Source organism: Leptopilina boulardi, unplaced genomic scaffold (genome assembly GCF_019393585.1).
Source record: "Leptopilina boulardi isolate dan_hultmark-lab unplaced genomic scaffold, ZJU_Lbou_2.1 LbouV2_300, whole genome shotgun sequence".
In the NCBI taxonomy this organism is placed as follows: Eukaryota; Metazoa; Arthropoda; class Insecta; order Hymenoptera; family Figitidae; genus Leptopilina; species Leptopilina boulardi.
Window position 1 is genome coordinate 1427942 of NW_026137864.1, and position 17530 is coordinate 1445471.

At 30.1% G+C, this 17530-nt stretch overlaps 1 protein-coding gene across 5 annotated transcripts in view; it reads left to right on the top strand.

Annotated features, from left to right (window-relative positions):
* Nucleotides 1–17530, top strand: part of LOC127282519 (neurogenic locus protein delta) — a 247978-nt gene that overhangs the window by 192419 nt on the left and 38029 nt on the right. For 3 of the 5 annotated variants that reach the window (XM_051306793.1, XM_051306794.1, XM_051306795.1), the window contains one exon: nucleotides 8095–8190. The exons of 1 other annotated variant lie outside the window; for it this stretch is intronic. In XM_051306793.1, the coding sequence (XP_051162750.1) occupies nucleotides 8095–8190 (96 nt within the window). Of the gene's footprint in view, nucleotides 1–8094; nucleotides 8191–12726; nucleotides 13242–17530 lie in introns of those variants that run through there. One more of the 5 variants, XM_051306796.1, reaches the window with a different exon arrangement.

A 17530-nucleotide genomic window follows, 5' to 3' on the forward strand; every position in this document is an offset into this window, starting at 1 on the left:
AAATTGTTCTATGGAAGTAAAGTAACAACTTCATGCACCAGAATACCGGAAGTATTTTTTTTTAAAGAAAAAACTTATGTTATTGTTGAAACTTCCTAAAAGCGTTCGGATTTACCCCGGTTGACCCTACTTTGTTATTTTTGAGCACATATTTGAAAAATTTGAGAAAAAGTAAACAACTTTCATAAACAGTATAATTTTTTATTCATTAGTACAAAATGGATAAAAAAAAAATTTCCAAAATACACTGTTTGCCAGGGCCCATATCGGGGCCGGAACAAGTTATGCGCTATTAGGGAATGAAACGCCGCGCCTGATGTGGCCCTGATTAGGAAATCCCCATTTTCATGGTCGCCCTGATCAGGTGTCGCGTTTCATTCCCTACTAGGACCCTAATAGGGCAATTTCTACACGGGGCCTTTGATGACGTTAAATTTTCAAAAATCATAACTTCCTTCATTTTTATCAAATAAAAAAATACGTATTTTCTTATTTTTCATATATAGATTTCAAAGAAATAAATGTTTCCGGCAAAAAAAAAAATGTTGAATGAAAATTTCCCGTGGAATGCCCCATATATATATATCAGCGGAAAAGCTAAGTTACATGCACTGAGGTGCTTATAAGCGCGCGTGCCAATTTCTGCAGGTGGCTTTTAAAGGGTTGATAATTATTTACATCAAAGTACGCGAAATACATGTTTCCTGGAGTTCATTTCATTCATTAAAAAAAAAAAGAACAAATATCTATATAACGAAATGCAAATACATTTTTAATAATATAAAATTATACATCCTCGTTTCTCAAAAATATTCGCATGGATCGTTACAAGTGAGTGAGAGGATTTCCGTATCTTTATGTACACAAAAAAAAATTATATTCAAGATGAAAAAGGAAAAAAAATTCTTTTAATCCAATATATATTCTATATATGGCATTGCCTTATTTATCCATATCTTATATATATATATATATATATATATATATATATATACCACTGCCGAAGACAGATGCTATCCATTTAAAAAGAAAACACCATATAGGAATTAGGGTACATTTTTTTCTTTCTTTGATCCAATGATGAAAGAAGATGCTAATATTGAAAAATATTCATTCATCTAATAACATCTGGTCTTTTTGCAATAACGGGGTTTATATAGGGATGAGACATACATTTAAGAAAAAAGAATATTTTTTTTTTTTAAACTTTAAAAAATCTTTTTGTTACAATGAATGAACTCTTCTGTTCTTTGAAAGCATTCTTTTATATATTGTATTATTATCTTATCAGAAAACGGTAGGGTTTTTAAACAATTCTAATTCTAAGTATATATATATATATATATATATATATATATATGCTTCGAACAACATTACTTTAGCCGTTGGTACCGTGTGGCAATTAAATGTCTTGAATGCGGTCGAACCACCGTAACTAGATAGCAGGTTTATTCTTCCCCGATTTCCTTACATGTGTTTTTATACGTGTACACATATATATATCTAACATTTACACTGATACATATATAACAAACACAATAAAGGTGCAGTCGCAGTAGTTTGATACCATGATGATACCTTTGATACTTTGTAGTGTAAAAGGTTTCAGAAGTGACGTGTTCAAATATATATATATTTAAAAAAAATTCAAGTTACGTATTTTTTTGAAATTGACTAATTAAATGAATAAATTAAATATAAGAAAAATTTTAATGACCCGTGTGGAAATCTTCCCAAAGTCGCCCAAAATGAGACTGGTCGCCAATCTGGGCCCAACTTGGCTTCCCAAAGTTTGAAAAATAAAGAAATAAAAGAATTAAGTTAATTAAATTATTATTTAAATAATATGCTGAAGAAATATACAAAAAAGCGCAACTGTGAAAAGCTGAAAAAAATTTTTGTTTTTCATTGTACTTGGGCAAAGTTTGGGTCAACCTAACCTGGCCCCAACTGTGATTTCCCAAACTGAAATTTAATTTAATATTCTGTTATAAATAAATAAAAAAACTTGAGAAATAATAAAACTAGTTAATTATATTTATAATTAATTTATATGCCGTTTGGAGATTTTTTCAAAAGTCAATATGGGCAAAATTCAAATTTAAGGAAAAATAAGGAAATTGAAAACTAATTAATTATATTAATAATACCTTCCCATGAATAAATAAAATGTATGTCAAGTTCTTAGTTTTTAATTTATTGAACTAAGCTAATTAATAATAATAACTTAGTCGTTTTTTGAGTTTGGGCTTTCCCACTCTGACCCCATTCTCAATCATTTATTTCCTATATTTTTATTCAATTTATTAATAATAATTGAACATAATTTTCTAATTTAATAAATTATTTAATCAAAATTTTGATTTCAACGACAACTATATACTTTGGTACTTATTAATCCAAATTATTACTGGTAAAAATGTTAAATTAAAATATACAATAATTAAAAATTTATTATATTTTAATTTATTGTCTAATAACCTAATGATATTTTTCACATCTTTGATTCAATAATTGTATGATATAAATGATATTGAGAAATTAAAACTTGTCTGTAGGTACGCGTCGTTAGCATAGTGGTTAGAGCGTTAATTTAAAAGTCCGTAGGTCGTAGGTTCGATTCCCCTCGTGCGCAATTTTGTTTATTTCATAGGTTTGCGTTATTTCTAGATTTTCATTTATAAGTTGTACCAAAACTTGAAAATCTAATACATACACTATTATTTAATTTTTAAATTATATAAATGGGACGTTCTTTGTCAACCGGACCACCCCATCTCTCCATAATTGGTTTAATTTAAAAAAATTTTATCATATTGGAAAAATTAGCTTGGAATGTCTACTTTTTAATCCCGTTGGGCGCTTTTTGAAATTCAAAATGGCGACTTAAATATGGCGCCTAAACGACATAAAAAACACAAAAAATCCACTAATATGATCTATATTATTGTTTAAAGCTTCACATATGACGATAAAAATAACCACAACATAGTTTACTTACAAACTGATAACGTATCTCCATTCAAAATTCAAAAATTCAAAATGGCGGATTAAATATGGCGGATAAAATGAAAAATTGAGCTAGACTCGTGAAAATTACTACTTGGGGGTTTTCGAGGTCGCTGATTACGAATCCGGTGTTAGTTTTCCAAAATTCAAAATGGAAGATCCAATATGGCGGACAAAAAATTTAAAAATTGTTTAGATTCGACTGAAACTTGTTACTGGAGGGTTTTTGGGGTCGCTGATTACGAATCCGGTGTTAGTTTTCAAAAATTCAAAATCGCAGATCCAATATGGCGGACAAAAAAAATTGAAAAATCTTGTAGATTCGATTGAACCTTGTTACACGGAGGTTTTTGGGGTCGCTGATTACGAATCCGGTATTAGTTTCCAAAAATTCAAAATGGCGGATCCAATATGATGGACAATAATTAAAAAATCGTTTAGATTCGCCTGAAACTTGTTACTCGGGGGTTTTTGGGGTCGCTGATTACAAATCCGTTATTAGATTTTAAAAATTTTAAATGGCAGACTTAAAATAGTAGCCCAAAATTTAAATAATTAAGTTAAACCCGTGAAATTGTTTACTAGGAGGTTTTCGGGGTCACTGATTACGAATCTGCGGTTACTTTTTAAAAATTCTAAATGGATGACCAAAAATCCAAAAAATTGAGCTAAACTCGTTTAAATGTCTACCTAAGGGTTTTTTCAGGACAATCTTTACGAATTCATCATTACTTTTTAAAAAATCAAATTGTGAATATAAAATGGTGGACCAAAATATAAAAAATTGATCCAACTTTTTTATATTGTACGTAAAAAGGTGCCATTTGAACTTATCAAATACAACGCCAGATAACTTTTTATGGAAATTACGTGAGGATTATTTAATTAATAATCACAAGACTAGCTTAATTTTTTAATTCTATCCGCCATTTTGAATTTTAAATAGAGATTTGTCATCAACCATTTAAAAATTTTTTAAAACTGACATCGAATTTGTAATCAGCGACCAAAAAAACCCCTATGTAGACATTTTTACGAAATTAGCTCCATTTTTTCAATTTTTGTCCGCCATATTGGATCTGCCATTTTGAATTTTGGAAAACTAACACCGGATTCGTAATCAGCGACCTCGAAAACCCCCAAGTAGTAATTTTCACGAGTCTAGCTCAATTTTTAATTTTATCCGCCATATTTAATCCGCCATTTTGAATTTTTGAATTTTGAATGGAGATACGTTATCAGTTTGTAAGTAAACTATGTTGTGGTTATTTTTATCGTCATATGTGAAGCTTTAAACAATAATATAGATCATATTAGTGGATTTTTTGTATTTTTTATGTCGTTTAGGCGCCATATTTAAGTCGCCATTTTGAATTTCAAAAAGCGCCCAACGGGATTAAAAAGTAGACATTCCAAGCTAATTTTTCCAATATGATAAAATTTTTTTAAATTAAACCAATTATGGAGAGATGGGGTGGTCCGGTTGACAAAGAACGTCCCAAATATTTTTTTTTTTACTATATACATTGTTTGTTAGTCGTCATCTTTAATACAATTTAATTTTAAAAAAGGAACATTTATTTAATAATAACTCAATCTGGCCCCAGCTGGGATTTCCCAACCTTGGGAAATCTTTGGGATCAGCGTTACGCGCCCAATTTGGGCGTTATGTCTGGGTTGCCCACTTTGGACATTGGGAAACCCAGTAAAATTCATCCATAAAATGGACCTTATGGTAAAGAAATTAAGAGTTGATTCCTTTTGTGCATTTTCACATTAAAAATCACAAACATAATCTAAAATTTTTAAAATAATTTAAATAATATTAAAAAATTTTTAAATAGTAAAGTTAAAGAAATAATTTTGAAATTTTAAAAAAAATTTTTTTTTTGTATTAAATGCATTAATATGTGTAAATATATACTTTAAAGTATTGATTTTTTCGAGATTTTTTTTTTGTAACAGTGTGCACTTTACACACATGTACATATAAACGATATAATGTTTAGTCAGCATGGTTGGTAGGCCTCATGGGCCTCTCTGACGTCATAGCCAGTGTATGTTGAGAGATGGGGTGGTAAGGACCCCTGAGCGAATGTTTTGTGGCACTATATATATATGGGGTATACTGTAGGGTGACAGATTATACATTTCGCCCAGCCCATTGTATTTCAAACATAATGCTTTGGACCTGTCTCTCGCACGCATCGACTTTTCATTGTTCTCGACACGAATTGCATTTTTCTTCTTCCTATTTTGCCCCACAAGCTACCGGGCTCATTTTGTTTAGTGTCGAAGGCACTCGTGCACGTAAATCTCTCTTAATAACATACAACTTCTGTGTGTCGTTTTTGTCATAAAACATCCTAGACACATATCAAGTCATATGAAAAAAAAAAAATTTATATTATATATATATATTTTTTTTTCTTTCTTTTTTATATTATATCGATGAGCTTTCACACTTCATCGATGAAAAAGATTTTTCATGCATTTCAAATCTCAAGTTGCAATAAAAGAAATTTATTGTACATATGTATATATAATAATAGATATACTATTTTTTTGTTTAAGATGTTTTGTGTTTATAATAAATCATTTTGTTTGTCATTTTCAAAAAAAAAAAAAAAATGTATACATATTTCAAAAACAATTCTTCTATATTAAATATATAACTAAAAAAAAATTTATTACAACACAATATTACATTAAAAAAGAAACTATATTTTTTTACAATATTCCAATATTTATTGCAATATGTAACGCTTCGCGACAAAAGGTGCCTAAGCTTCAAAAATTTTTAGGTTATGTGATAGTTTTACCTCAATAAAAAGTTCTATTTTAATTAGGCAAAATCAAAAATAAATTTTATTGAATATTTTAGATATAGTAAAGACTTAAACATAAATAGTTTGTATATAAAAGAGTTGACCCTCTTCCCAGATAGCACGGAAACTTGCAGCAAGCTTGCGGCAAGTTCACCGTGCAAGCTTTCTGCAAGCTTGTCTGAGCTAGCGAAATGTCCCACCCAGGGCAAGCTTGCCGTGAAAGCTTGCTGTTAGCTTTCCAGGAAAGGTTGCTGCAATCTTGCCATGAAAGATTTCTACAAGATTGTCTTTGGTTAGTGTGTCTGTCGAACCCGGGTTCAATTTCCAGTCCCCTCAAATTTGTTTCGAAAATTTTCTCGTTAAGTTTCCAAATGAAAATAAACAGGACATAATTAATAATAATAAACGTCACAAGGATTTTCAAATTTAAAAAAAAATAAATCTTTTTTTAATTTAAAATGTATTTTTTAAAAATTGCAGCAACCTTGCAGCAACCTTTCCAGAAGCTTGTTGAAATTCTCCTGCAACCTTACATAGCAAGCTTACAGCAATCTTTCACGGCAAGCTTGCCGCAATCATTCTTAGTATGCTTGCAGCAATATTGTAGAAATCTTTCATGGCAAGATTGCAGCAACCTTTCCTGGAAAGCTTACAGCAAGTTTTCACGGCTAGCTTGCCCTGGGTGGGACATTTCGCTAGCTCAGACAAGCTTGCAGCAAACTTGCACGGTGAACTTACCGCAAGCTTGCTGCAAGTTTCCGTACTATCTGGGTTTATGTATTTTCACTTTAAAACTCAAAAATATAACCTAAAAATTTTGGGAGCTTAGGTATACCTTTTGCCGCGGAGCGTGTCACATATTTGAAATATTGTTTATTGTAATGAGTTTTTTTTGTATTACAACAAAAATTTTGTTGAAATTTTGCTTCGATTTTATACACAGAAAAAACCTAATCTCAAATTGAGTATAAAATTTATATTCAATTCGATACGCGCATCAAAAATAAGACAGGCAGATGGCGCCACGTTCTATGTCGTTTAACATGAATTCATTTTGAGATGCAACAAATATGAGTCTAACTTTTTCTGTGTATTTAATATACATTAATGTTTTCGAAATATTTTAATTTTTTTTACAATAAATAACTTATTATAAAATATTTTTTTACTGAACATTTATTGCAAATATCAATATTTTCTTTCTTTCTTTTTTAATTTGTTTTATTTAAAAAAAAAAAAAATTGTGTTAAAATTATAGTCATAATGTATAAATTTAATTAAAATTAAGGGTTTTTTTGTTGAATTTTTCTCGCTGCAGGTGATTCTTTTTAAAAAAAAAAAAACAACATTTATTGCTGCGCTTTTACAATATACATATTATCGCGGTATATTAAACCATGTTCAATATTTATTTGAGCGGCAGATGAATTTCGGAGATTTTTTTTCCCATGGAACAAATAATAAATTGAAAAAACAGTTTTAATGAAGTGCATCCTGTTTCAATAGAGGTTTATTAATGGTAAAGCAGGTGGAGGTGTGTTTGCTTTTGCTTCTAAACAGCATATATATATATATATATGCGTATGCCTGACCAAGCATAGATTACTTCTACTCTGAGATTGCATTATGATATTTTCAAATATTTTAATTTACAATAAACTTCATAAATGAATTTTTTTTTAAATAGTAAATTTTTAAAATATGCAAAATAATATACAGATGCAATTTTGGAGAAAATGAAAAAAAAGTTACACAACACTGAGAAAAAAATTTAGTATTTTCAACAAAATTGTTTGATTAGACAATTTTGGTTTTTGTAACCAAATTTTGGTTGGCTGAAACAAAGTCGCAGGAGTTATCTCAACCAAACACTTGGTTAGGCCAACAAAATTATTTGGTTGATCTAACAAAAAAAATTTGGTTGAGCTAACCAAAAATTTTTTGTTATGTCAACAAAAAACACTCAACCAAGTTTATGGTTGATTCAAACAAATAGTTTGGTTGCTTAAATACCAACAAAATTTTTTTATTGGCCCAACCAAATTTTTGTTGCTCTGACTAAACATTTTTTTCAGTGAAGAAAAAAAAATATAATTTTTACCCCCCATAATCGGTATAAAAATTAACTACAACAAATTTTATCCTTATTAAGGGCGCCACTGTCTATGTGAATTAGAATTGGTTAAAATTATCGGCAACAAAATTTATCCAGTGTTTTTTTTTTTTTTAATGTATATACTATTTTTGTGGGTTTTAGGAAATCCTTCATATTTTGCAACTAAAAAGGGACAAAAAGAACAGAGGACATCATCGAGGACATAATTGTTTTTTGGAGTTTGTTTTCAAAAATTTGGTGAGTTTAAGTAATAATTATTATTAATTTCTTATAATTTTAGTCATTTTTTTTTTTAAATTCTTGAACTATTTTTTAAATTTTATCCTAAATTCTAATAACTTTATGCATAATAAATTTATTTTATAATTTTTAGAAACTTTCATGAATATTTCTATTTTAAAAAGTTCCATAAAATTTCTAAAATTTTCTAGAAAGTTCTACAAAGTTTCAGCAGACGCATTATTATTATTATTATTTAATTCATAATAAATTATAAATTTATATTTTTTATAAATATTTGCGTGCACCGTTCCGCAGAAGGAAAAACTGTTAGTATAAAGAATTAAAATTAAAAAAATTATTTCTGACCATTATAACATTAATTAAGTTATAATTAAGTAAATACATTTTCAATTAAATGCCTAGCAGGACGTTATAGAAAATATTTTTTTCTTTTTCTCCGTTTATTGCGGATGATTATATATATAACCCTTGATCCAAAGGGAAATAAAAATGTTATTATATTAAAATATAATATATAAATATAACAAAAAATTGTATTATATTTTATAGTTTTAATAATTAATTTTTTTTAATCTTGGCTGAACTCTGATTTTTTGTATTTTTGAATATTGGTTGAATATTGGGCCAATATTGAAATTCGAGCCTTGGCAAATTTTTTCACTTTGATTTTATTTTTGAAAATTAAAAGGTATTTTATTTTGCTTTTTAGTGGGTAAAATTATTTAAACAAAAAGTTTCCTGAGACTATAATTCCAAAACATTTTGCAAGTTTTTTTTATTGTTTTCAGACATATGCAATAAACCAAAAAAATTTTTAAACGTTCAAACTAAAAAAAAAATATAATTTTTTATAAAAAAAAATTAATAATTTTTAAAATAAAAATTTAAAAAAATTTTCTTGACAACACTTGTTAAAAATTAAAAAACAACTTTTATTTTCTTAAAAAAGTTTTTCAAAAATTAATTTTGATGCAAATAATTAAAGTGAATAATAAAATAATTAAATAGCTAATTGTATAATTATAGGTATACATTATAAATATTTTATAAACATTTTTATTTTTACTGAATTGTTTTTATATATTATAAAAACTTTGGTTTCCCAAGTGCGAAAACCAACATGGGCTAATATTGGCCCAGCATTGTCAAATCGGGCACCAAGTCTTGGTAGACAATATTGGGCCAATCTTGACTGCCATTAGTGGCCCAGTATTGTCGAAGTTTAAAAAAGTTAAAAAAATTATAATAATTAATTAACTAATTAATTCATTATACATTTATAATTCAAGTCCTGACAGAAAGCGAAATTGTTTAAAAATTTGTAACGCTCGCGAGAACCGAACTCGCAACCTAACGCACCGAAGTCTAACACGCTAACCACTACACACTAGGTATACCCAAATATGGCAATCTCAACACAAAAATGTTTTGATAAGCTGCGCATTTGAGGAACATTTCAGCCGTTAATGCGTCATTACTGGGCCAAGATTCGTTACAACTTTGGAAAAAATGACTTTTCAAAATAAATACAACATTTCAGCCGTCAATGAGCCAATAATGACCCAGTAATGGGACAGAGTTCGACTCAATTATGGAAAAGTAGAATTACCAAGTATTGGTGCCAATATTGGCCCAGTAGTGTGGCGGAGTTCGGCCTAATTATGGCAAATTGGAGTAACTGAGATGCAGTGCCATAATATTGGCCCAGTAATGGGACAGAGTTCGGCCCAATAAATGGCAAATTAGAGTAACCAAGAATTAGTGCCAATATTGGCACAATAATGGAACGGAGTTCGACCCAATTATGGCAAATTAATGTAACTGAGACGCATTGCCAATATTGGCCCAGTAATGGGACAGAGCTCGGCCCAATAAATGGCAAATTAGAGTAACCGAGAATTGGTGCCAATATTGGCCCAATAATGGAACGGAGTTCGACCCAATTATGGCAAATTGGAGTAACTGAGAAACAGTGCCAATATTGACCCAGTAATAGGACATAGTTCGGCCCAATAAATGGCAAATTAGAGTAACCGAGAATTGGTGCCAATATTGGCACAATAATGGAACGGAGTTCGACCCAATTATGGCAAATTAAAGTAACTGAGACGCATTGCCAATATTGGCCCAGTAATAAGTTAGAGTACGGCCCAATAAATGGCAAATTAGAGTAACCGAGAATTGCTGTCAATATTGGCCCAATAATGGAACGAATTGATCGCCAGTACTGGTCCAGTAACGTTTGCCATACTTCGGCAGACATTACTGGGCCAATGTTGGGCCGTATTGTCAGTCTTGGCAATTAATTTGCACATGGGTTTATAATAAACATATTTTTATATTTATTTTTTTATTTTTTAAATAAAATGTCCGCCTCAAGGTAATATTACCGGTAATGTTACTGTAATATTACGCGCTAATATTAAGGTAATATTACAGTAATATATGCCGTAATATTAAGGTAATTTTACAAGAGAATATTACAGTAATATTGTGGGAACATTTCTTTACGAAAAAAATCTACCCATCCAGGGAATCGAACCCCGAACTCAAAGCACACGAGTCCAGAGTTTTACCAACAAGCCAAATTGACTTATAATATATTTACGTTTTTTATGCTTTATGAATAACTCAAATCAGTCTGTAATATTACTGTAATATTACTGTTAATATTACAGTAATATTCCCGGTAATATTACCTTGAGGCGGACATTTTAAGATCACTGTAAGATTACTGTAATATTACAGCGTTATATATTACGAATCTCACGTGTAATATTACCTTGATATTGAGGATATATTACGTGCTTCTTGAGTAGTTAGTTGACTAATATAATTAATATTTTATTTGTGTTGGGTTACTAAAAATTTCACACACTTTTTCCTAAAAAAAAGTATTACCTATGGAGCAGAGATTTCACTATTGCAGTGAAACTTATATCTCTGTTACAGTTAAAGATTTCTTTTCGTATACAATAAATTACAAAACTGCCAGTACTCGACCAGTACTGAACCAGTAGTGGTTACCAGTACTGGTGCCAACTCTGGTAGCCAATACTGGTAAAATGTTATCATCCCAAAGTTACGCCAATACTGGATGCCAGTACTGCGCCAACATTTGTCAGTACTGCGCCAGTATTGCGCCATTAGTAAATTTTTGATTGTATATAAAATTGTCGTATGGCTTTTTAGGACATCGTCACTCTATATCAGGTTGTACAAACTTACTATATATATATATATATATACGTAAGCGTAAAACGTATCCAAAGACGCGTATATAGTCACGTATGACGTCAGTGGAAGGTGGCACGCGTCGCGTGCCATCGTTTTCAAGGGGGTGGGAGTTGTCTCTTTCTCTCTCTCTCTTTCTTTCTCTCTTGTTCACTCTCAATGTCCTCACTGTCACAAGGGTAGGGGAAACTTTAAAACTTGACTGATCTTTCTCTCCTCTATATATTTATCATCTCTCTCGCTCTCGATTCACTTCAATCCACTCAAGTTGAAAATGCAACAGACAAAGAGAAAGATATGACAGTTTGACAAGGAAGTCAGAGAAGCAGTGTATATGTGTATGTGTGTGTCTCTTCACCGGTGGTTGGGGTGTCTCGTCGTTGCCGAGTGGTGGGGGTGGACGCGTGCAGCCGGCCTGCAGCTGCCTCCCCCTTCCCTCTGCCTGCAACGCACCAGCCCCTCGTTGAATTCATTTTTTCCCCCCTCCGGCCCCTTTGGGACCATGATTATAAGTAGGGGTGCTGCCCGTTTACTACCTCCAGTCGAGGGTTGCACATTGAAAGAGATGCGTGCTGCCGCTCATTTTCGTGAAAACGCGTTTTAAAAAAAAAAAAAAAATTTCCAAAACAGTTTTTTTTCATTTCTGTTTAATTTTTTTTTTGTGAAAAACAGTGATAAGTGCTCTTTTGGATTAACACACATCAAAAAGGATTTTTTCATTAAAGAAGAAATATTTTCATAAGACAGAGTTCAACCTCGCCATCTGTCGATGTTTGCCGCCGTGCTTCAATAGTTTGTGATTTTAACGTTGTGTGGCGTTAGTGTCGCGCCGGTAGCGGTGTGCCTGCCTCTGGCATAGAAAGAGAGAAACTACCGGCTAAAGAGTAGGACAGAGTGTTATTACTTTCCCGTCGAGCCAACTGGCAGGACGTGTGTGTGTATTGTGTATTAGTGTATGTGTTCAACAAGAGAGGCAAGGGGGCTTTTGAAGCCGCTGATCCAGTGCCAGTAGTATCCCGGCTGTGGAGTAGTGACTGTCGTGCTTTTTTGTGTGTACGTCTCTTTCCCCCTTTTTTCCCCCAATGAGTCCCCTTCCCAATTTATAATTAAAACAGTGCACAATTGACTTCGGAGGCTTTTATTTTGTCATTGTTTTCCCGCCTTTTTTTTGTTGGCATTCATTTTTTTCACACCCACAAATTTTTTTCCCCTCACGACAATCAAACACGAGGTGAAAAAAAAAATTACGGATCTAAACTTAGTATCTTTTTTTTTTTTTTTTTTTATTTCGAAAAGTACCGGGTTTAAGGAGAAGCAGTTTATATCGGTGCTTCGTGGAAGATGCTCTCAATTGCGACCTGGTCTTCACTTTTGCCATGTGGGAAATAATTTGAGGAATTTTTTTTATAGAAAAAAAAAAAAAAATTTTCCCCGCTGACAACGTGCTTGTTTAGTGACCGGCGCTTCCATTGGATTACTGGAATACAAGTGTCAAGTGTGCAGTGATTAAGGATTTATTATAATTGTTGTTTTGCTGGTTTTTTTTTTGAAATTTTTTTTTTTTTTTCTTTTGAAACTCGGGAAGAAGAGAGGCCAAGGGCCTTTGAATTGCCGTCCACGGAACACACTGGTGTTTGTTCCAGGTGGCTATGCAGTCGAGTGTTATTTTATCATCGAATAGATAACCCGCCGAGATTCGAGCAAAAAGCTCCTTCGGCGACGATATCGGGCAAAATTAACAAAAAGTAAACATGTGGACCACGATGCTTGTATGGACGGCTGCCGTCGTTCTTTTACCATCTCCCCGTGCGGTAAGTTTTTCTATTTAATGTTTAATTTTTCTTTTAGTTTGGGAAATTTTTTTTTTTTTTTGTTTCTTATCTGTGTTTTTGGTCGCGAATTTGTTTGGGTGTCGACCTTCAGTTTCATTAAGCTTTTCATTCATTGAATGAATGCTTACGGGGCAAGTGACATCTGCGGTTTGGGTCTCGATGCATCTTTGTTCGTTTGCAATTCATTAGAAAATTGTGTTTTTCTTTGAATAATTTTTTTTTTTCATTCTTCGCAATAAAAATTATTTTTTTTTTTTCGAATAAAAAATTGGAATTTAATTTTTTATTAATTTTTGCGTCAAATAAAATTAGAAATTGGTTTTTTCGTGTTGTGAATTGACTTGAAAGTTATTTTTAAATAAAGTGAATACAAAAAGTTACCGTTAAAATTAATTACTTTAGACACGAAATATTGCTCATCGATAAATTACTCTCATCTTTACTTTTTTTTAATCAATTATTTGTAATTTCCTCAATTGTAATTTATTACAAGTTTTAAGTTGTTTTTTTTTTTTTTTTTTACTAAACTTTTAATTGTTTTTTCTTTTACTGCAATTTTTTTGCGGTGATAAATTTTGTAATTTAGAAAAAAATGTCATTCACGAGAACATTCATAATTTTTAGAATTCGTCTCGAAGTTTTTTTTTCTTTCTCGAATTTATCGGCGTTTAAAATAAAAAAAAATCAAATTTTAAAATTGGAGAATTACAAGTTCAAACTTTGGGAAAATATTTTTATTTGTATTCTCGCAACTTGTGAATAAATTTTCAAATTTTCGTTTCTGATTTTAGTACAACAAATTTTTTTTTTTCTATTTTCAAATAAAAACTCCTCTTTTAGTATATGTTTGCTAATTTGAATGTATTGTAAAATTGAGATGCTCAACGTCACTTTACGTTTATTTCAATTCGGACATGTATTTTCGAAATTGTCAGTTTCACTTATAGAATTTTTTTTTTTTTTCATTTTCTTTTTAGTCTCACAACGATTTTTGTTGAGAAAAAAAATTGACTTGGGGACATTTATTTTTAAAATTTGGAAAATTCGAGAAAATTATTATCGAACATTAAGTTACAAAAAAAAAATGATGGGTAATTAAATTGTGGCGCGCAAAATATATATTTATAATTAGTGAAAATTATAGATATTAAAAAAAAAAAATTTACGGATTGTGATCTTTATTGCGGTTGTATAAAATTGAAAATAGGTACCAAGAATGTAAAATTAAATTCCAAATTGAGTAACTTTAATATTCAATTATTATCACTTATTTTGGTTATTTCATAAATAATTTTGCTATAATTAATATTCTATATGTGTGTATTTAGAATTTCATAAAAATCTAACGGTATCGATAGTTTACTTTTCTTCTCTGGAATAATGAGGGGAAAAAAAAAGAATGTATATTTAAATAACTGCAATTTAATGCTTAAACATCATAACCCAATTTTCCAAATTTACCGCAGTATTAAAATTGTACAAGTTATTATGCAAAATTATTTAATATAAATATTCTCGAAACATTTTAGCAGCGCGGGATGGGAATTTTTAATAACCTTTAATAAAGTCAAAAGCCAGACCGTAAATCTTTGTGTCGTTTCGCCTATATGCAATTAAATTCACGTATATATTTTATTCTTAGCCTTTAATAATCTGTAATTTTTTTTTTTTAAATAATAATTTTACGAAAAAAATTAAAAACTTTAATTAGTGAATATTTTTTATTAATTAAAAAATACAATATAATTTTTAAACGGCTAGTTTTTAATTTATTATAGAAAATACTGGTTATTTTAATTGAAAAAAGACAACTGAATGTATATACTTTAAAAAGTCGATCAATGAATAAAATAGATAAAAACTTGTGTTGAATATATTTAACAAATGCTACCGAGAGTAATGATGATAATTTTTTTTTTTTTTTTTTCTTTTTACCGGATACTTTTCCTCATTGAATTATTCAAGTGGCTTTTTCAATAATAATTAAATGAACTTTCGAAACAATCTCGATGTTTAATCATATATATATATATATATATATATATATATACTTTCATTTCATGTGCTCGCGAAGAAATAAACGTTGATTGTATATAGAAGCAAAAAGAAAAAAAAAATTGTAGTATTACGTTCTTGGTATATGATGAGATTGTAAAAATAAATAATCTACAACATTGAAACAAGGCCGGTAATCGATTGAGGCAATTTTTTTCTCAACGCTTCATAAAACTGTCACCAAGTCGGTATTCGTTCCTCGTTGAAATCTCCCGTCGAGTAAATTTCATTACATTGAATTTACGACTCACAATTACTCGTTCATCTATCATTTTTGATTGGTAAAAATCTCGTTCTTTTTTTTTTTTTTTTGATATTATGATTGATTCATTAAAGTTATATTGTGTAAATATTATAGTTTACGAAAATCAAAATTATTTTTATTGGTAGATGAAAAAAATGAAACTTTTATAAAAGAAACATATTGAAAACGTGTCTCTCGCCAATCTTTCGTTTCTCTAGTTTTTCTTTTCTTCGCGTCTCGTGTTTTCTTCTTTTTTTTTTTTCTTTCGGTTTTACTTGCTACTGGCACGACTCGCCAAGGGTGCGCAAAGAATTCTTCCTGGGAGATATGTGTTTCTCTTTCTGTTCTTCTTCTTTCTTCTCCTCAGTTCTGACAATTCTCTTTTCTCTCGATCCCCTTGAATTCAGTGGCGTAAGAAACGCTCTTTGCTCTCCAAGAAAATTGCCATCCAATTCTTCTTCTTCTTCTTGTAGATTCGGAAGCTTGTGTCTTTCTCTCTCTTTTTATATATTTCTCTCTTCGTTTCTCTTTCTTTCACGACGAGGAGAGATCAGTTTTTTTTTTTCTTTTTCTTTTACTCTCAACCAGTCATGGATATTATTGTTCATCAGGAATCCTGCCTTTGACAGCTGTCTTAATTCTCCAAGTATTTTTATTCGATTCCCGATATATTTAATCAAACGATCATTCTCCGTTAAGGATATGCGTCATTCCAATAATGTTTTTTCATGGCAATTTGATTGATCACTTGTTTAATTTGTTGGTCCTCGTGATTTTTTTCTCTTTTTTTTTTTTTTTAATGCAGTTTTTATTATTCGAAGTTATGAAAATTGTAAAATTTACTCAAATAGAAAATAGTTATCATTTTTTTTTTTTTTTTTTTTTTTTTTTTAATCTGAACGTCGATGAAAATGTTTTGTAAATTTTATGGATTTTTTTTCTAGTTTGGAATTTTATTGAAAAAAAAAAAATCTATATTTTGTTGATTAGTTGGTCCATAGAGAGGAGGTTGGATTTGTTCTTCTTCTCGGGATGTGTATATACTTTGTCTCTCGTGAACTATACTATATATAAATCGTAAACTGAAATTGAAACGGTACCAATATCCTGGCAGTAAATCAAAGTGATATTGCAGTTACGCCACTGGTTTGGAGTCTGCAGGAAGAGGAGGCCAAAGCGCTAACGGCGGATTTACTACAACGCTAAATCTGGCTCCACTCTTTTAGATTTGTCTAGCCACATCTCTTTTCGTTTCTCGATCCTCTTTCGAACGACGACAAGAACGACGCCTTTTCATTTCCTTTTTTGTTATTATTATTATTATTATTATTATTATATTAAATTTTCTTCCGTTTTTCAAAGTTGTCAACGTTCGTTTGAAGCATCATCGTCTGTATTATTTGTTTTTTTTTATCGTCCATCTCTCATCTCTTCTTTGCTATATATTATGTATATAACATATCTCTTCACTCGAATCTTTACTGTATCATATTTTTTGTTATCATAATTTGTCTTTAATATCTTCTCTGTTATCTTCTTGTTTTTTACTATGTTCTACATTTCCTTATTTCCTATTTCTACATTTTCTTATTTTCTATTTTCTATTTCTACTTTCTAAATCTGAATTAGTAAAAATATTTACTAATTTAAATTAGTGATTTACATTTTGGTTTAGAATTAGTTAAATTTTACTAATTGTTAGTAAAATTTACTAATAATTAGTAAAATTTTACTAATTTAGAAAAGTGAGTCACTAATTCAAATTAGTAAACATTTTTACTAATTCAGATTTAGAGAGTATATTTTCTATTTCCTATTTTTATATTGTATTTATTTTGTTACAATTCTGATTTTACAAATATACTTATTATATTACACTGAAGAAAAAATTTATTTGATTTAAATACTCGATTACTTGACTGTTATCAAATAAATATTTATTTGAAACAAATAAACATTTACTTGAACC